This window comes from Lepisma saccharinum, chromosome 29, assembly GCF_977018435.1.
Source record: "Lepisma saccharinum chromosome 29, izLepSacc3.1, whole genome shotgun sequence".
NCBI classification, from domain to species: Eukaryota; Metazoa; Arthropoda; class Insecta; order Zygentoma; family Lepismatidae; genus Lepisma; species Lepisma saccharinum.
Genome location: NC_139257.1, coordinates 38632135 through 38653226, shown reverse-complemented (window position 1 = coordinate 38653226; position 21092 = coordinate 38632135). Strand labels below are relative to the sequence as shown.

The 21092-nt window shown below is 39.6% G+C and overlaps 1 protein-coding gene across 3 annotated transcripts in view; it reads right to left on the bottom strand.

Moving 5' to 3' along the window:
* LOC145981355 (putative sodium-dependent multivitamin transporter) overlaps positions 1–21092 on the bottom strand; it is a 133250-nt gene that overhangs the window by 65860 nt on the left and 46298 nt on the right. For all 3 annotated transcript variants that reach the window (XM_083114584.1, XM_083114585.1, XM_083114582.1), the window contains exons 2-3: positions 8041–8182; positions 2651–2872 (exon numbers count right to left, since the gene is read on the bottom strand). In XM_083114584.1, the coding sequence (XP_082970710.1) occupies positions 2651–2872; positions 8041–8160 (342 nt within the window). In that variant the 5' untranslated portion in view covers positions 8161–8182. The remainder of the gene's footprint in view (positions 1–2650; positions 2873–8040; positions 8183–21092) is intronic.

Genomic DNA, 21092 nt, shown 5'->3' with positions numbered 1-21092 from the left:
GTATCATTATTATTTTGTATTTCACTCAGGTAAGACCGCCAACTGATACTAGTGGCAACCCTGCCACGCACCCCTGGAAGTTATGTCAGAGAGGTTGTTTGATGTGTTGGGTTGCATGCATACAGGATATATTTTAAGCGCTCGTAGCGCAGAAACTTAAGAGCTTTCAAGGTAAAGTTTATTAGGAAAAGTTACTTGTTTTTATGATATCTACCAGCACCCAAGCACTGTTGAAATTGTTTTGCGACAGCCTGTATACCTATTTTACAGTTTAACAATCCTAGCATCATTGTTTTATTTTCAAGCATCATTGGAAAATTTAATTTGTTGTTTCCAATACAGTTTCTTACTATTGATAAAAAACCTTGCTGCTTAAAAGTCAATTCTTCCCTCATTGAAGCCATTGCCAGATCATTTGAAGAGGTATTTGTTTTTCCTTGTTGATTGATCTGCTTTATTTTACTTCGCTTTTTGTGCCACTTTTGGCTAATTTGCGAAGATGGGGATGAGTGATGATATGATGAATGGACACTCACAAATATCCATGCTCAGGCTGGGATTCGAACCTGGGACCCCTGGCATCATAATGTGATATGCTAACCACTCTGTCACGGGGGATGGCACTTTTCCTTGTTGTGGGTACTTTTTACTATACAATTCTGTTCTCAGGACTTTTTTCAGATATTTGATGTTCTTATCTGTAACACTACATTCACAAAATCTCATTTCATAGAATGTAGCACAAGTAAATAAAAGTAGTTATTCGGACTTCATGATTATGAGGTAAAATATGCTTAAAAGTTTATGAAATACATAGTTTTTCATTTATCCTTTCTTTGATTTAGTTATCCCACCCCACCTGCATTGTGGGGCCTGTAGGACCTTTAGTCAATCATAGACCTTTTGGCGATCATAAAGCACTTCCCAAATAATGAGATGGATGCTATAGTTTAGTTTAGTTTAGTAGATGGAGATAAAAATTGAAATGCACACCAGTGACGTATTCTCCCATGTTATCTGGTTTACCGTGGTAATCAACTTCTTCTACATAAAATAGAAATTGTCAGAAAATTTGAAGTTGTTGGATTTCTGTTTTTATTTTAATTACATTCCTATATTGGTGTTTTGTTTCTACATTATATCTAAATTACAATAAATATATCCAATACATAGTAATTGCCGAATTGTTGTGGTAAACCAGATGAAATTTTGGACACACCACTGATGCACACATACAAGACCCAACATACGCAACTATATTACATAGCATTCTACATTCTTAAAGATATAAATAATACTAGGGCCAAATTGCCCCCTCCTGCTATTGTATAACACATAAAAAGAAATAATGTGTACATTGTGTTACACCACTGTACAGGGTGGTCACAAAGTGGGCATACCCCTGTTTTTCATCTGAACGTATGTTTAATTGTTGTTGTATATATATGCTCTCTGGGGTTTCATCAAGGAGAGAGTCCAAAAGCACTTTATGACACACTGAATGCATTGCGAGAAACTGTCGAAGATGCCTTCCAGGACGTGATGCCGGAATATCTCCGCAAAACATCTGCCAGGACATGGCACAGAATTCAGCTGTGCTACGATCATGATTGATATGATATGATATGATTTATTTGCATCCAAGGACTACAATTTTGTACAAGTACGTACATCTGTAGTATAGGACATGTGAAGTAGAAGTACATCTTAATAAAGTTTGGTAATTTTAACATAAGATACATGCATATATATTGGTGTATTATAACCCTTGCATATTATACTATACAATTTCAGTTTGATGTGCAACAGCACACCCTGCATGTATGGTAACTAACCATACCTTTTAACATTTATTCTGGTTACACATAGTATTATAGGACATGTCAAATAGAAATACATGATAATAAAGTTTGGTAATGTCCTAGACAAGTGAACTATCAGGTACGTGATCACATCACTATAACAACAACAACAACCACTATAGTATTGGAAACAAAGGGGGGTATGCCCACTTGGTGACTATCCTGTACAAAGAACGCACAACAAGGTCAAGTCATGGAATATGGAGAAAATATAAGAAAATTATTGAAGAAATAATGAATCGTGGGCCCATTTTAATCCCTCCAAACATTCTATTCCCAAAAATAATACACTTTACAATATTTCATGTCCTTCACATATGTGATAGGATGTGAAAACCCTGAATATCTCCACTTGGATGGAAATTATTGTGTGTAATAGGTGTAAAGTTTTCAAATCAAACTTTCTGCACTGAAGGGATGGACGATACCGGAAATTTGATATCCCAATATATCATCAGAGACAATATGATACGATATTCTTTCCGTGCCGTGATATCGGCGATATATCGGCCCATGATACACATCACCAAATATCATGACAATATATCACCGACATGATATACATCACTAAAATATCATGACAATATATCACCAACATGATATATATCGCCAAATATTGTGATGATATATTGCCGACACGATATATATATCACCAAATATCATGACGATATATCATCTAGTTGATATTGCATGGATGATATTTTTTCAATATTGTGATATATGTACATATCATCTGGATGATATATTGCCCAACACTACTGCACTACAACAAATATTATTAATCATACCTCATAAGTACTTGTAGCTTGCAACTTGTAAAAAACAGGAAGAAACCAATATGCTGCAATGGGCGTTGCCAGTCCATAAGAGAAGTTTACTATCACAAATTGAGTCCCAAAATTGTAGTTCTCCGAGCTTACTCCAAGTAATGTAACAGCTGACATGAAACTTGCCATTAAGGAAAAAGCCACTGGTAGTGCAGACATGGTCTTGCCGGCCATCAGGTATTCCTAGATGAGAGATTTTGTAACTTAAGCACCAAACAACAGCTCTGTATATATTCAAAATGTGGAGTACTGAGGAACATCTGTCAACAAAAAAAATAATGCCATGCTCTTTCATCATGTGGAAATTGTTTATTAATTATCAAACTTTTCAATATAACTTATGAATGGATCGATGTGTAATATTTGGCCGATACATAGGCGCCGACTCCAAGGGGCTTGGGGGGGGCTCGAACCCTCCCAATGTTATCGATGTGGGGGCGGAGCCCCCCAAATAATTTTGCTTAAGAGAATCTAATGTATTATTTTGCTTCTCTTGCAAAGGTTACTCAGAATTGTGCCACATGAACTTAACTTTAAATACACATTTGAAATGTTCTAGACCATCAACTTTGGGGGGCTCTGACCAGAGACAGCACAACACATGACTTATTACTATATACTAAGTATATAATTATGAGTATTGTTAATATATTTACTAAAAAAGAGTTTCAAAATAAGATGTGCATGAACTAGGAGAGTGGATGGGACGTTCAGGCTACAAATGGCTCTCACATGACATTCAGAACAAGATCATTGATATATTAGGAAGATCTGTTTTGAGCTCTGTGGTAGCAGATATTAAAAGTCGGGAATATTTTGCTATTATGGTTGACGAAACTTGTGACATATCCATCCGTGAACAATTGACATTTTGCATTCGAACTGTAAATGAAAATTTTAATATTTTTGAGGAATTCGTGGGCTTTTATGAGATTCCGAACACTGAGGCCAAAACTTAAAAAAGGGAGGGAGTCATTCATTAATTTATTTTAGTGATCAGAGCCCCCCATTAATTTTGACAAGTCGGCGCCACTGGGCCGATAGCGATACAAAATTTACCAATACCGATAACCAATATTCTACCGATCCAATACAAAGTTCCAAATGGTTCATGGTTCATTCACATACTGAATACATGTATGTTACTAGATGAACCAGTGGCGAAAATTAAGGCCCCCCCCTTTTTGACACTTTTGCCCCTGTACTATTCTAAACCTTATCTATAGATCCACCAAGCTTTCTGAAACCTTGGGAAATATGCGAACTACAGGCTTCCCCATAACTTAGCTTAGTGACACTAGCATCACTGCCTGCACGCCAGGGTTTCAAATGTCTCGGTGGATCTATACCAAGGGAAAGTAAACTGTCCCTGCCCCCTCCAAGCTTTGGAACCAATCACCACCAATTGAACCAAGCATTTGAAATGTGAAAGAAACTACAAATTTAGACATTTCATTTTTACAAAAAGTGCCAAATGGAGATTATTTGTTTACATTCATAAAAATTATAACAAAATGGCTCAATATTGCACTAAATTGTAAGATATTTATAGATACATCGATCAGTACAATATGCCTATATCAGCCGATAGTGATACAGCACCGATTAATCTGTTCCAACTCTAGTATAACTATATGAGACACTTGGGCTTTTAAACTGAGAGAGCGTTGTGTAGATAAGACCGCAAAGCCTTTGATCAAATTTGGCATTCTGGATTAATTGTGAAACTATCGGAATTGGGAGTTCCTATTTATTTGGTGCAATTATTGGATCAGTATTTACAAAAGAGACAATTTCAGGTGCAATTTTTAAGTGCTCGATCTACCGTTAAGATCATACATGCTGGTGTCCCTCAGGGAGCTGTTTTATCTCCACTTCTGTTTGCTTTATATACCAGTGATATCCCTGGTACTCATAGATGCATGTTAGCTACCTATGCAGATGATGTTGCCATCTTTACAAATAGCCCTTTACAAGAACTATGCTATAGCAGGATGAGACAACAACTATTAGAGTTGAAAGATTGGTCTACTCGCTGGTGCTTGAAGTATAATTCACAGAAGAGTGCTGCGGTTTTATTTACACGTCGACATAGACAACTACCAAAGATTCTACGACTCCAGGGATCTTCTATACCGGACAAACCTTTTACCACATATCTAGGAGTGGTTTTGGACCGAAGACTAAATTTCCATAAACACATCTCAACTGTGACAGCAAAAGCACAAAATCGAGTTGGACAATTGTACCCAGTTTTCCGAAATCCTACCTTGGGACTGACGACTCGCTTGCATGTGTATAAGATGATGGTACGTCCCACACTCCTGTATGCAGCACCAGCTTGGGGTCATCTCCGACCTTCAGTCATAAGGACATTGCAGATTATACAGAATAATGTTGCTCGACTTATTACTGGTCATAGCCGAGATACTCGTATCTCACAAATCCATGAGGACCTTGAACTAGATTATGTTCAATCTGCTATATATGCCATGTGTTACAACTTCTGGAGCCAGATCCAACAGCATCCAAATCCAGCGGTTCGGGGCATTGGAACTCGACCACAGGTCCGGATGACCCACTCCATGCCCCGAAATTTTGAACAAATCTAAATTCAAAAAATGCTATTGTATTATTATGTTATGTGTTACATATACTCCCTGTTTATGAGTACTTCAAAGTACTGTTTTCAATGGAGCAGATTAGTGTTCCTTGATAGTGCAGCTATAAAAGCACAGATTGTGATTTTGTTGTTTCTTTGTTACTTATATATATTTTTATCATTATTATTATTCTATGTGGTTATTTTATGTTTTGTGTCTTAAAGTGATGTGCAAAATGTAGTTTGTGATTAGAACTTTTCATCAGTGCACCGAACTATTGTATGGTTTGAAAAATAATAGTGATTATTTCCTTCCTCTGTCAATGCAAAATTATAACAAGGAACTCAACAATTTCAAATTAGTGAAATAATACAGATGAACTATTGTCCAAATCCCGGCCGACAGTCGACCCGGGTTATAGCAAAAAAAATGTTGTATATACACTATTTTGTAAGAACATGATAATAAGTCAAGGGCACAATGGTCCCGATACTTACAAAAAACCTGTTAATAAAGCATTGGCATTGATAAGACCTCTTTCATATCATCTGCAATATATATAAAAAAAAGTCTCCATGTGTATTACATGTTTAACTGTGGTTTATCCAGAGATCTCCATTTTCACCCCATCCCTCAAACTTTAATTCATCATTACCTAAAAGAGAGCTGCCCAATCTATGGCCTGTACATCACATCCAGCCAGTCATACCTATTTATATGGCATCCCTTAATAATTAGAAAACTTACTTTGAGGGAGTATGGCCAATGACCAAATTGTTACAGTCTAAGGTTTCCATCCAAGCGTGGCTCTCTGGAGATTCAAATGGGGCTGTTAACCTTAGCCATACTGGATTTCACCCTCTATCCTGGAGGGTAGGTTCCGTTGACCAATGGACGGTCAGACTGAGATAGAGCAGATCTAAGATTCACAATTTCAATTAAATATTTTACATTTAATTAGCTGAAGGAAAGCACCCCACTTACGATCAATTAAAGGAGACAATGAGTACCGTAACAGGCAGGCACTTATCACTGATCCCTGGCCTGAGTCTCACCACTGGTTCCGTTGGCTGACCTCAGCTGTCTTGCCTCCCGATAGGTCCTGACTTCGACCCCACAGCTTCTGGCAGACATGTAGAGGACTTGTTCCTCACAGTGGCCGGCAGCAGTCACACTCCTACATTAACTCGACATGGACCTTGTGACCTATTTGCCAGTTCCTGACACTCTCCGTGTGTTCTCCACCCAAGGCCGATTGTTTACCCCTTTCATAGAGCTCTCAGGAGTTGGGCAATGTTGAGGGCATGTTCTGGGCATGGTCAGGTCAAGTTCCCTGCGCATACATTATGGGGATGTGGGGGTAGACCATCACACATTCTCGATCCTGGCAATTTAGGAGATGATGTGATCAGCGCCATGCTCCAGCCACCTTTATCCCCCAGGTACCTTGATTTGAGGCTGGGTGAGCCCCGGAGCTGCTTTATACAGGCTGTAATAAATCACCCACCCTGGGAATCGAACCCGGATCTCTCACATGGCAGTCAGTTGCCCTACTGACTAGGCCATACCCAGAGCTCAGTAACGAAATACTCAAGTCGTTACTGGCTCTGAATACAAAAAAAAATTGGAACACCTCTGGCCTAAAATCAGTGTTCAAAGTGAATGGGTGATGCAGAAGTATGGTAGCTAGTACAATTTTCACAATGCACACCCCCAGCTGTCTCATTGTCACCATGTTAAACCATAGGAAAAAGCCCCGACTTAACCCCAAGGCTCTTCCAAACATAACCCCCGCCAATATTTTCCGATTCAAGCACTGCCTAAAACAATTCTCACAGAGTCTTGGATTGAAAAATTCTGTATAAATCAGTGTGTCAGGTACTTGTAGTCAGGAACAGGCACAGATCCACATGGATGGCAATAGGGACAATCCCAACTGCAAGGATTTTGGACATATCATCATTCCTTGAATACTCAAATATTCTGTCTTTGACCACAGAGTTTAACAGGATCAAGAATATTTTCTACAGTTTGATTCAATTCCATTTTGTGCTCATGATAGGCTAATAGGCTAATATGAACTGGACCTACAGTTTAAATTTGGATCCAAACCGCTGTGGAATGAACCTAAAAAGGGAAATGAACCCAAATCCCTTTGATAAAATAGGTTAATGTTTTCTTTAAATGAGTCTGTCATGCAAATAGGAAGAACATGAAAAGACATACAGTAAGCACAATCTTTTGGGACATCCCCAATTACGTAATTGTAAGTTTGTTGTCTTGTAATCAAGCAGTCACAGGTTCGATACCCAGTGGAGACACATACTGGTTTGGATTCAACTTTAAACTGCAAGTCAAGTCCCGATTAGCATATCTGTGCATAAAGTGGACTTAAAACTCAAACTCCATAACCATCTATTCCAACCTTGGGCCCCTATTCTTTGCAAAACAATATGCTAATCTATAGAACATGAGTCTTCTTGGTTCCTGTCCACAGTACAATATATCGTTTTTTTATAAAACAGTACAATTAGAATTGCTTATCGGTTAGGTGAAGTACCCGACTGAAATTCGGCCCTGCAAACTGTAACTTCTGGATCCGCCACTGACCAGGGCAAAAGTTTACATCAGTCAACAACATTAATCCTAAAATTTTCTCATGCAAATGCCTGTCATGTTTTGTACCTTCTGTTTTGGGCCATTTAAGTGTACCAAAAATAATTATTAATTAATTCTAAAGTCCCTTACATTTACAGTCTTCTGTTTGCCTCCACTGAATCGATAATAAATGCCAATGGCAGCTGAGATGGCTAGCATGACTGAGAAAACAATATAATCCACAATACCAAAGCTGTTTTGTGCTGCCATCTTTGTACAATTGGTAAACTTCCTGAAAAAGAAGCAGAAAGAGAGTTTGAGAAAAAAATGTACATTAAAAAATAACAAGTGCCTTATGAATAAACAAAATATATTAAATAAACAAATATTTAGCAGTGTAAAATTGTTCTTGTTGATTTGATATATTATACATCATTTTTCTGCTGCTTTTTGCTAATAGCAAAGATGAGGATGAATTATGATATGATGAAATTGACGACAGGACACTCACAAAGAACATCCATGCACAGACTGGAATTCAAACCCTGGCATCATAGCACACTGAGCTAACCACTACAGCATGGAGGTTGGCAGTGTAACATTGCAGTTAGCGATGTAGATCAGGGGCGTGCAGTGCCCGCTACATTAAGGTAAACTCTGAACCAGTGGCAGCAATTAGGGGAGGGGGCAATTGCCCTCCATTTTTGCCACCTTCGCCCCCGCACTATGCTAAATCTTATTACCAAGGGAAAGTAAACTGTCCTTGTCCCCTCCCCCCAGTTTTGGAACTGCCACTGCCTGAACTGTAACTGAACAAGTGAACGCAAATGATTGAGAAATTTCGTGTTTTGTGATAGCCATGGACGTCAGCAGGATTTTTTGCAGTGACGGGCAACCAAGGTATTTTTCCAAAAGGGCAAGGGTGAGGCAAAAGAGGCTTACTTTTTCCCATAATAGTGATACCTCCTCAAAAAACACTGTTTCTGGTTGAAATTATCATGTTTCTTCAACGTGCTTACATAATTAATATAAATTACTGTGACTGAAATGAAATTATGAGTTAAATATAGACTTCTTAGGAAGACATTCACTTTCCAGGAAGGGCAGTGGCCCACCCTTGCCCCTCTTCCAATGGTGATAGCATTGGTTGGTGAGATTATTCAAGTTGTAACCTTCTTTACTCCACACACTCCGTTCATTAGAAAACAAAAAGTATGGCCAGCAAAATCATTTACTCAGTTTACAACTACCTGCTACCCAATCAGTCATTTCATATTGAATTGATGAACATTAAAATAGCATTTCCTTTTCACTTCTTTTTGTAAAATTTTCAAATTTGAAAGTGCTGGCACAAGTCTCCCTATATTTATAATATCACGTTTCTCACTAAAAGTGCGACAACCAAATGGTTTCTTCAACACATCATAAATTACAAACGCACTTTCTACCATTGCCATATAATATCTTTCATTGTAAATACACAGAGAGCAATACTCAAAATCATCGTATCCCGTCCCACTACCAGTGTTGCCACAATATGAGGGCACAATTTCCCTTTCCAAGGGGCAAAATTTCCCTTTTTGGACCAATTTTTCCCTTCACCTAAGCAATCATACAATAATAATAGTAAGTATTAGTAGTGGTAGTAGCAGTAGCTGTAATAATTATTATTATTAGTGGTGGTGGAAGCAGTAGTAGTAGTATTTTCGTTGGTCCATGTCCATGTGAATAAAAAATATTAAATTTTTCACATGTGACTTTCATTGCTTCTGACCAGATGTTCCAGATTTGGATCCTGATCAGGAATCCATTTAATTGTTAATCCTCATCGTTACTATTATCTGAGGGTGCAGAAAAGCGATGTACTTAACATAAATATAAATAGATACAGGCTATATTCAAGGGAGCAGGAAAATGAACAGAAAAAATGAAAATGTGAATATGAAACTGGAACTTAACATACACTGTAATAATGTTGTCAGATGTCTTAAAATTTCCCTGAAATTGTGGTATTTTTCATCGAAATTCCCTTTCCCCTTTTGGCTAAAATTTCGGTCCGAATTTCCCTGTAACAGGGAAATTTCCCTTCATATGGCAACACTGCACACTATGCATTCAATGGAGAAGCACAGCGAGTCACAACGCATGCACCAACTCGCCAATGCAAATAAGTAAAGCATGTTTGCATGCTCACTACAGGGCTCAGTAGGTGCAGCACTCAATAAACACTCAGTGTAGAGCCCCAGGTCTGATACAGGCTGTGCTTCGAAGGCTTGCGAGCCGTCGGAATACGAAGCAACAAGAATGGAAATGTTTTATATCCATCACTCGCTCATGTTATAATTTCATATACACTTATTGTTATTTTACCTGGGTAAGCGGAGCTTAGCTAGCCTACCCAGAATGCATGCCACCGATGTAGATGTTGAATGATCATGAAGTAGAGTTTGGGGTGTCTGGAATTTCAAATAAAAGCATTTTTTTTAATAATACAAAACTATAAGATATGATTTAATCTATTATTATTATATATATTTGTTTTTAACTAGTAGTTTTTGGTGTGACCAAAAGTTATAATAAAATATATAATGTACTTATGAAACAATATATTAATTATAGGAAAATTCTCAAGATGCAAATGGGTGGGTATCTGCAGCATGCAAATTAAACTTTTTGTTTTGGTATGATAAATGCAAATTATTATCATCGTAACTATTAACAATAAGTAGAAGAAATGACAAAATAATATAAAACAGAATCAAGGTTGCATCCTGAAACAGGATATATATACGTGAAGCATGTGGCGTTATTTATAAGTTTGGCTCATGTAGGGGTTTATACAAAATATTCAATCTGAGGGGTGTAAGAATGATATTTATAATTTAGAGGGAGTTATGAAAATTTCGGAGTCTGTAAATAAATCACTGAAATCATGGATATATTCGTTAGTCTCTGGAAAGTAGCTTTTTACAAATATCTAATTTTCAGCAGTTGCTCATGTGCTAACTTCTATTTCAATTAACTTACGTATTTCCTTTATTTACAAGCAATATGATATTAACATTATCACTCAAGAAAAATGATACTGAGTATAAACCTGAAAAGGGGTTTTAAAATTATTTTTCTCAGATTTTCAAGGGCAAAAACACAGAAAGGAAGCAGAAAGCTGCAGATATTGCTAATCAGGCATTCAAGGATGGTCACAGGATTTTCTCTCAAGGGGGTAGCAGTGCTCAAAGTGAGGGATGCTATCCCCCAGTTAAGAAAATTCTCAAAGCATCCTCCCACCCACAGCAGGTGTGTGAGAGTAGTAGTAAGTTGTGAATTTTGCTTCAAGCTTCCTTTTTCATACTCTTTCTTCCAAATTTGAACAATTTCTCACCTAGGAAGAAACCTAATATAGGAAATATTCTAGTGTTTTATGGGGAAAAGACCACTTTTGCCTCACAACTGCCATCTGTTGTTGTTTTTTGCATACTATTTTTCTTTTTCCATAGTTGATAATAGAAGAGAAGAGAAATTTTGTTGTAAATCGGATTCTTTTCATTTCGTTAGGAACCAATATAGTTGGTTCCCTTTCATGAAACCCTTGAAAATTAATTTTAATGCACTTTAGATTGTCTACGTAGTCTATGTAAACTACAACCCAATGTAATCTACGTGTAGACAATGCATGTAGACGTAAACTTATAGTCTACGGCACATCACTGGACACATGCAGGTTTGAGTCTCCTGAGGAAAGCATCATAACTTTTCCCCTCACAAGGAAATTGGGGAGCTACGAATGAGTAACGTAACCAGATCATAGAAACCCTACAACAATGACTGGGGGTTCATCGGGCAGACCACACATCACCCCATAATGGGTTGTAGGTGGGAGTGAGACCGACAGTCGGTAGGTAGGCACTTCACGGGTTGTTACGGGTTGTTACGGGTTGTTGCCACGGGTTACTATTATTATCATGTATTAGAGGGAGAAAGAGATAGGTGGAAAGGCAGAGGGAAAATGGAAATAGATGGAGGGAGGAAAGGAGACAGGCAGAGGGAGAAAAAGGGAGTGGCTAAGGGAAAAAGATAGAGGCAGAGGGAGAAAAGAAGGAGAAAAGAGAGAAGCAGAGGGTTAAAAGAGAGAGACAGAAAAGGAGACAGGCAGAAATAGAAAAAGAGCCTAGCAGAGAAAATGAGTGGCACAGGGGGAAAATGTGGGCAGAGGGGGAAAATGAGGGCAGAGAAAAATAGAGAAACAGATAGAGTTAAAGAAAGAAGCAGATGAAGAAAAAGAGAGGTAGATGAAGAAAATGAGAGGCAGAGGGAGGAAACTAGAGGGACCAGTAGCGTACGCAGGATTTCATCAAGGGGGGTGTTATTTCGAAAACTTTCTACAAATCACATTACCATTGTTTTATTATACTTTAATTAATAATAATAATAATAAATTAATTAATAATTCTTATAATTAATTAGTTTAATTACTACTAAAAATTACTACTAATGCAGCTGCTATTTATGAAAGAAATAGAACAAAATTACATTTATTTTGTTTCAAAATAATTGTCTAGTCAACGATTATTTGTATATGATAAGTGAGACATTTTAAGTGTGAAGAAAATTCATAAAAACAAGCGAATATATTAAATTTATTGAAATATCGAAATATGAAACTCATTCAAGGAGCCGCGCTGGTCGTCTGACAACTTCGTGGGATATCCGGGTTCGATTCCCGGAATTGGTTGGAATTTATCCAGCCTTGTCTCCGCACCCAGCCTCATAGTAATGGGTACCTGAGAGCAACCTTGGGGGATGAAGGCTGCCGGAGCATGGTGCTGATCACATCACCTGCAAAATAGTTCGCGATCGAGAATCTTTGGGGCCCACCACATCATTATGTGTGCCTTCATGGCACGGTGCTGTATGCACGGGGGAATTTACATTACCTTTACCTATGGAACTCGCCCAGGATGATGATGATGAAGCGCGAGAATACATGTTGCTAAATTACACTGAGTCTATGTTTTCGTTGAAAAGTAAGTTTATAGACATTCCAACACATTTATCACTTCTAGGTGATTCACAAAGCACTTCTTCAACATTATGTAATGATGTGGATGTAGACTCAGCATCACTTGAGAGTTCACAAGGGGATGCGAATTCAGTACCGGGAAGAACGTTTGCAATAAGGTCGACACACTGCGACGAAGCAAGGAATTTTCACAATTCTCGCGAGAGTCACTGCGCGACTTTTTGCAAGAAAATTGCAAAATTGAATTTTGCGGTCGCTTAGATTGTGTTTGGAATGTTGTGTTTTTCTTCATGCTGCATGGGAATAATAATTCAAATTATTATTATTATTATTACTGTCGCAGATCTTTGACTGTGATAAATTAGCCATTTTTAATTTTTTTCTACAGCATTTTCCATAATATTTCAAAAGCTCAAGGGGGGGGTTTAAACCCGGTAACCCCCCCCTTGCGTACGCCACTGAGAGGGACAAATGGAGAAAAGTGAAAGGCACATGTAGAAAGAGAAGCAGAGGGAGAAAATGAGACTAGGAAGAAGGAGAAAAGGGAAAGGCAGGAGAAAAACTAAGTGGCAGAAGGAGATAAAGAGAGATATGGACGGAGTCAGTGAAAAAAAAAGTAATTGAGAGAAGTAGAGGTAAAAGGATAAAAAGGGAGAACCAGAGAGATAAAAGGTGAGAAGGAGAGGGAGAAAGGAGAGAAACAGACCAAGAAAAAGATAAGCAGAGGGAGAAAAGAAGTGGGAAGATTGAAAAAAAGAGGGGCAGAGGGGAAAAGACAGGCAGATGGAGAAGTAGGGTCAGGAAGAGGACGACAATGGAAGAAGCAGGGGAAAAGAAAAAGAAGAAGCAGAGAGAGAATGTAGACAGCATGGTGCAAAATTGTAGGGGGCCAGGTAGGATTCCCCAACAACAACCTTGGTCTCAAAAATTTCCCGGTGGGGAGGTGAGTTTTCATTACAACAACATAATATAAAAAATAGTTTTGAATTCAAATATATATCTAAGCACACACAGAGTAGTGTGGTTGTGAGTGTTGAAGGCTTCCTCACTCACTCTCTCAAGAGATAATAACAGATCTATAACAATAACAATAAATATAACTATGAAATTTAATTGATTCAGCAGACAGTAAACAAAAACTTGCAAATAATACAACTACTTCGTATTTTATTGACATCTCTAACCAGTTAGTAAATGAATTAATTAGCTACTTTATAAATATCTGATGTATGTAACAGTAACAAATTAATTCATTAATGTGCATTTAATAATAATGTATTTTTAAATATTCAGTAATTTATATTATATTTAATAACATTATATAGCTTCCTCAGTGACGTGCACTGAGGAGTACCTAGTCTAGCAGAGATAGATTAATCGATCTCACATCTCTAATTATTTTCAAATCACAATATTTATTGTCTTAAAGCCACAGTTCATATGCAACACTTTTTTTCTCCACGCGCTTCTCATCCCTCGGTGCGATCCGCGGGCAAAGCTGCCCTAGCTCACTCTTCCTCCGCCTCACCAGTTCCAGGTAGAAACTGCCGCCCGAAGGAAAAGGAAAGATTTCTGCCTCTACCTCCCTTGCCCCTCGCACCCGCTGCAATGGTTGAAAGCCCATGCTTTCAGGTCCCCCAGTCTATCTCCCATAGGACAGATAGGGGATTGGTTTCCCATACATTTTTTTTGTAAATCCTCTAAAGAACTCAGGGTAAAATTTTCTGCAGTACTTATGTTCTCTGTATTTACACAACCTTTTACATGTTGTACAATATGTATGTATAATATGGGATGTAGTTTTATTATTCATGAAATGGGAGTGTGTTATGTGCAGACAATAATGTTATGCTTTCCTTCTTTTCTTTTCTTTGGCTTAGTACTCAAATCAAATCGTTTTCTTTATTTTCGAATGGGGTGGGAGTTACGTATACTCTTTTAGTACTCACTCATCATTTTGCAATCTTTTCCTGTTATTGACATTCTTTTTTAGGAATACTGGGCCCTACAGGGGGTAGGGTATGACCCACACCAATCCACCCCCTGAGCACGCCACTGATTGCTACCCCAAGTGTCGACGTCACCGCACGTCACTGAGCTTCCTCCCCCAAACCGGTCTTCAATGATTTCGCACACTGAGAGGCAGTGAGAAAAAAGGATAGGCTTAGGAAGAAAAGCAAGCAGGAAGAGGGGAGGAAAAGACTGGCAGAGGGTGGAAAGGGAACAGCTATACCCCGCGACAGGCTAAGTTTGCAGCAGGTTTTATGTATTAACCTTTTGGATCCCAAGTATCTCGATCGAGATACCCAAATGTAAGCCTCACGGTCCCAAGTATCTCGATCGAGATACCCTGTGTCAAGGTCGTAGTTTTTACGTTATAACTTTTCTATTTTTGGCTAGAATTTCGATTTTTTTTTTATATATTGTTCCTAACACATGTATTTAACAGAAATGTTTTTTTTTTGCATTTTTTTTTGTCTTCATGAAAATGGAGGGGAAAAGGCGGGAAAAGGTACTTCTCTTTTGCGTCTCTTTTCAAGGTCAAATTTTTGCCGACAAAGGAACACCGTCTTGGTTGTTCTAAAGCAATGCTTTTCACTCCCTCCTGTTAATGCATTCGAAGGAAGCTTGTTTATCAGTATCCGATGTCAAAATGAAAGTTTTCCGTGGGGGCGCAAGCAGGGGGTGGGGGAAGACTGGTTGTTGAATCTGCGTTGTGAGAATGGAATTTCGAAGCGTGCTGAAGGAAACCTTTGTTTGTGAGCACAAGTGTTCCACAAGGTTGAACATAGGTTACCCTGCATTGTCTAAAAATAGAATTTCAAGCAGTTGCAAGAATCCGCGTTCATTTTTCACTGCGTTCTAGCTTTTCGTCCGTGAATGTTGTGCGTAGGCGTCGTTTTGTGCCCAAGTGCGAGGACATTTTTTTGGGTGAAGTGACAATTTTTTAAAATATTTTTTTTTCTCCCTTCCCCCTCCATATATACGCCAAATTCGGGGAGCGGGGGGGAAACACCATTTTTTAAGAAAAGTATTTTTGAGGGGATTTCCCCCCTTTCCCCCTCCATATGTACGCCGAATGTGCATAAATTATATATCGTCTGAATCTGTGATTCATTCTGCGTACAATGGTACATTGGTCATACGACAATGAAGCAAATATTTTACTGTTTCTTACATGCCAGCGATAATTTCTATGTGCATTTTGAACTTTTCATATCCTTTTTTGGGGGGGGGGCGTGGAGGAGAAACCCCATTTTTTAAAAAAAAAAAGTATTTTCAGGGGATTTCCCCCCTTTCCGCCTCCATATGTACGCCAAATGTGCATAAATTATATATCGTCTGAATCTATGATTCATTCTGCGTACAACGGTATATCGTTCATATCTCCAGGGCAAATAGTCTCTGAGCTAAAGTCATTTCAAGGTACCGCTGCATTTTGAAGCTTCAATCAGTGGCGTGCCGACCATTCCTTTTGGGGGTACAACTGAAGTTACATTGGTCATACGACAATGATGCAAATATTTTTCTGTTTCTTACATGCCAGCGATAATTTCTATGTGCATTTTGAACTTTTCATATCCTTTTTTCAGGGGGGCCGGGGGGAGAAAGCCCATTTTTTAAAAAAAGTATTTTCAGGGGATTTCGCCCCTTTCCCCCTCCATATGTACGCCAAATGTGCATATATTATATATCGTCTGAATCTCTGTTTCATTCCGCGTACAACGGTATATTACTCATCTCTCTAGGGCAATTAGTCTCCGATCTACACTCATTTAATTGAAACTCTGCATTTTGCTGAAAATCGGCTTGGGCACCAAGGGGGTTACATGTGAAAATTGCCTTGGGACTCAAAAGGTTAAACCGTGCGAGAACGACGCTCAGCATCTCCCGTGCGTGTCTTGCCTCAACCGCCGAGCCGTTCATATCACAGACATTGAGAACATCTGCAGTATTGCAGCGGAACTATATTCCGCGCGCACGTTTGGGTCTACATGGGCGAAAGTTGCTGCAAACTTAACTTGTCGCAGGGCTTAGAAAGACAGGGAAAAAACGAGACAGGCAAAGGGAGAAAAAGAGAGACGTGAGAGGGGAAGAACCAGATGTAGGCGGAGAAAACAAAGCAAAGAGGGAAAGAGACCTGAAGATGTATAAGGAGAAAAAGAGGGGAACGTGAGAGATTGATCTAGTTCCACATTTTACCACTAGGTGAATTACGTAGGTAGACAAATGCATGCAGAGACAAGCACATGATGCTGGACTTGTATAAAGCTTGTTCTATTATTAGAATTATCAACTGGGTCTTGTAGAGAGGAAGTCCGACAGTCATCAACTCAAAGCTGCTAACAGCACACACGGATTCTACGTCAAGAAACCACAACGAAAAATAAGAAGTGTACTACAGTTACGTCACATTTCAACTTATGGTTATCGATTATTTGCATGTTGAACATTCAAGAGCGTCGTTAGCTGGGGACAGGGAGTACGTGTCCCTCCAACAATTGGGGATGCAGCATAGGACGCCATTCAAAGCTTTCTTTCTTTCTTTTAAGACAACAAAGTCAGAAAATGAGACGGATATATTTACACTTGGCAGAGGTAAGGGGCATTCCAAACAAGGTGGTATTCGACCCTTGTTCTCATTGAAAATTTTTCAAGTGATGAAGTTACACCTAGATACTTCCTTTGGTATGTCACCAGGGTGGTATTTGTAGGGAGGATGAGGGGATTTCCCCCTTCTGGGTACTTGTGTTTTCCCTCTGCTTGAAAAATTTTATCCATGGGGGAAATGTTATATGACAAAGTATTATCTCATGCTGTCCCTAGACAGTCAGTAGAATTTCCCCCCACTGGAAATTTCTTAAATACCACACTGGGTGTCACTTGGTGAGACTGTTACCACGTGAAAATCGACGCCAACTTTAAACTCGATACATGATGCATAAATAATTTTCGATGATGAGGTTGATTTTACATTATGTTTACTTGCTGATATTCTCAACTTGCTCCGAAATGTTTTTCTCTGTAATCCCGCTCCGAAAAATAATATCCTGTGAAATTGTTGCCATTCGCAGACTTTTACGAATCTCTAAATATAACGTATTGTCTGTATTGTTTCTTAGCGTCGCTCTTCTTCCACTTTTAGATAATCATGACGATGAGGATAATTGATGATGGGACACTCACGAAGGACACCCTTGACCAGGCCGGGATTCGAACCCAAGCGCGCTGTAGTTTTTACTTTCTTTCCTAAAGTCCCTATCACACGGAACTGGATTTCTAGTAGGAATGCCCTAGTTGGCGCTGAACTAACGTTCTAGGTAGCAATCATGGCCGCCTGGCTGACTGCTTGACTGGTTTGGAGGAATAGGACATGTTCTAATTGCTACTTGCTTTCCTCGACTGGATTCTGTGGAACAGCCAATCGCCATGTGAAGAATGAGTGTGCAAAGGAGCGTTTTTGTCTGTGGTTTCAGAGTGTTACTCCAGCAATGTATAACGTATACAGCATGAAAGGCGCGTTGAGTTATACCATCTATGCTGAGTGCACGGTGTTTACATTTGAAACAACTAAAATATTCTTCCATACGTGTACAGTAAACGTTGTAAAGTATGTATTTAAGCAGCGCCATTGTTTTGTACCTAATAACGTTTCATACGAAACGTTATTCCTCTCGGTTGAATAGTTATCGGCTTTTAAAAATGTGAAGTGATACATTGTTTACATCTCACGCGGCCGCCATTACAACTTCCCTCGTATGGGAACAAAAGTCTATCGACAAGTACGCTGATAAGTATCGTGTGAGGCGAAAACTAACAAATGGGTAGCCAGTCCAGCGCCAACTAGGGCATACCTACTGGAAATCGAGTTCCGTGTGATGCGGACTTTTATTTCAACATTTGTACGATATAAATATCATAAACCATGGCAAGATTAAAATATCGAAGGTCGCACATAAAATGATGGTGTTTTAGGTTGAAAGTAGAGGGGGGGAGGCTGGAAATCACAATCCTGTCCAGGGCACCAAAATATCTAGCTACAGGGCAGCAAACAACACACACACGAACTGCTATTAACCAAAAATAATGTCTTGCAAGTGGCCACATTGTGATGGTACACAATATTCGAGTATTTTCCTGAAGTTATCACACGGAGTGGCGTGCCCACTGGGGGTTGCCTAAGGTGGGATGGAGATACACCCCTCCTCCATTTGGTCCAGTATTCCTAAAGGAAAGAACGTCAAATGCAGGAAAAGTTGGCAAATGAGGGCGACTACTAAAAAAATATATACGTAAACTCGCCCCTTTCGAAAATCCCGGACACGCCACTGTTCACACGCATCAAGATGTCCTTCCCAATACTCCCAGCTGCTCGCTCGATAAGCAGGTCATCTTTCTCCTTATACATTTTAACGGTGTATTTCACGTGTGCTAGCCGTGGAACCAGACTGATGCACGTTCCTACAACGCAGTACTGTGGGGAAGTCCATTGATTTCGGCATAGTGGGGACGCGCCTTTAACGGTCGCCGCTGGTAAGGAAATGGTTGGGTCTCGCGTTCTCTGCCTCTCCGAGGTGCGAGCGAAGCATGCATGTTGACAATAGATAGGGCCCGTTCCGAAAGTCGCACGAGTTTAACGCGTTAAACGAGTTGTGGTAACTGGATGTCCCATAAGTGCTTCCGTGCGTTTCATTATGCTGTCCCAAAAGTCTCATTTCGTGAGTTTCGTGCAAGAAAGAGATTCACCAAACGCACGGGCCAGGAGGCTGGTTTGTTCCGTGAGAATCGTCTGCTGCTTCCAGACAACGCGCGTGCTGATGGATTCAAACTGCACTAGTTCGGAAAATGTATTATAATTTTAACAGATGGCGATATGAAGCAACATGCACAAGATGAGTGTGCCTTAACAGTTCTTAGAATGTCATTAAAATGAGTAACAGTGTCCACAGTAGAGGTTATTTTTGCCGTAAGGACATTCCTTTCGCTGGACGCCATGTGGAAACTTTATCTAAGCAAAACGCTGCGCCAGCGCTTTCGCCTAGTGTGTCCCATAAGTCTGTAAAATAACTGGTTTCACCAGATTCACGAGCCCAGTTATTTTCGTTGAATGCGCTCGTTTCGTTAAGACTTTCGGAACTCGCCCAAGGTGTCGTGTCATTTACGACTCGACAAAAATCAGGAGTGATGCAACACCGATTCTGGCACTTGGAAACTCCCACATCCGGAGGCGAAAAGTCAAGGTCGGTTCTCTCATCGCGTGGGAGAGAGAAATTCGGCTAAAGCACCCCGCCCAGCTCCACTCTGCCGAGATATAGTTTAAATTGAGCTCTTCCTATGAAATAAGCCTAAAGGGCCCCGCCCACTGAGCCGGAAAAATCCGGCAACAGAACTTGTGTTGTCTACCTCCATTGAAATCAAATAGTCTGACGCCCACTACAGGGAAACGCGCGGAACCGAAGCCCGGAATTTTCGGCTAGAAATCTGCAGGTTATCTTAAGGGTTATCGCCCACTGACCGGAAGCGAAAGTGTTCCATCCTGTTGCCGCGTTTCCGGCGCTTAACGCCTGCTACAGTGCGCCTCGCCGAAATGCACGGAAGCGGCATGTGGAATTTCCATGGATTCCAAAGCGTCTCGTGAACGCGTGCAGTGCATGCTGCGCATGCGTCAATTGTGGGAAAAAGGGCAGCTTGCTCTGCGACGACATTCATGAGCATTTCTACATTCTAATTTCTTCATATAGGAAAAGTATTTATTTTACACGAGAGCGCTGAAATAAGCTTATATTACATTTCGTGGATCTGAAGTGACGCATGCATCAATTGTGAGAAAAAAATTATTACTTTCTTTCACTTCAGATCCAAGAAATGTAATATAAGCTTAGTTCAGCGCTCTCGTGTAAAATAAATACTTCTCCTACGAAGAAATAAGAATGTAGAAATACTCATGAATGTCGTCGCAGAGCAAGCTGTTCTTTTTTCCCACAATTGACGCACGCGTTCACGAGACGCCTCTGGTTGTAAGCAGGCAATGTATGTAGCTAGGCGGGGACAAGAATACACAGCCACCAGTCCACCTTCCCATTGTTTACACTGGCACGTTTAAATTTCCGAATTCAAACTACAATATCATTAACTATTGTAACATGTTTTCTTGGTAAGAACAGCGAGACATTCTAGATGT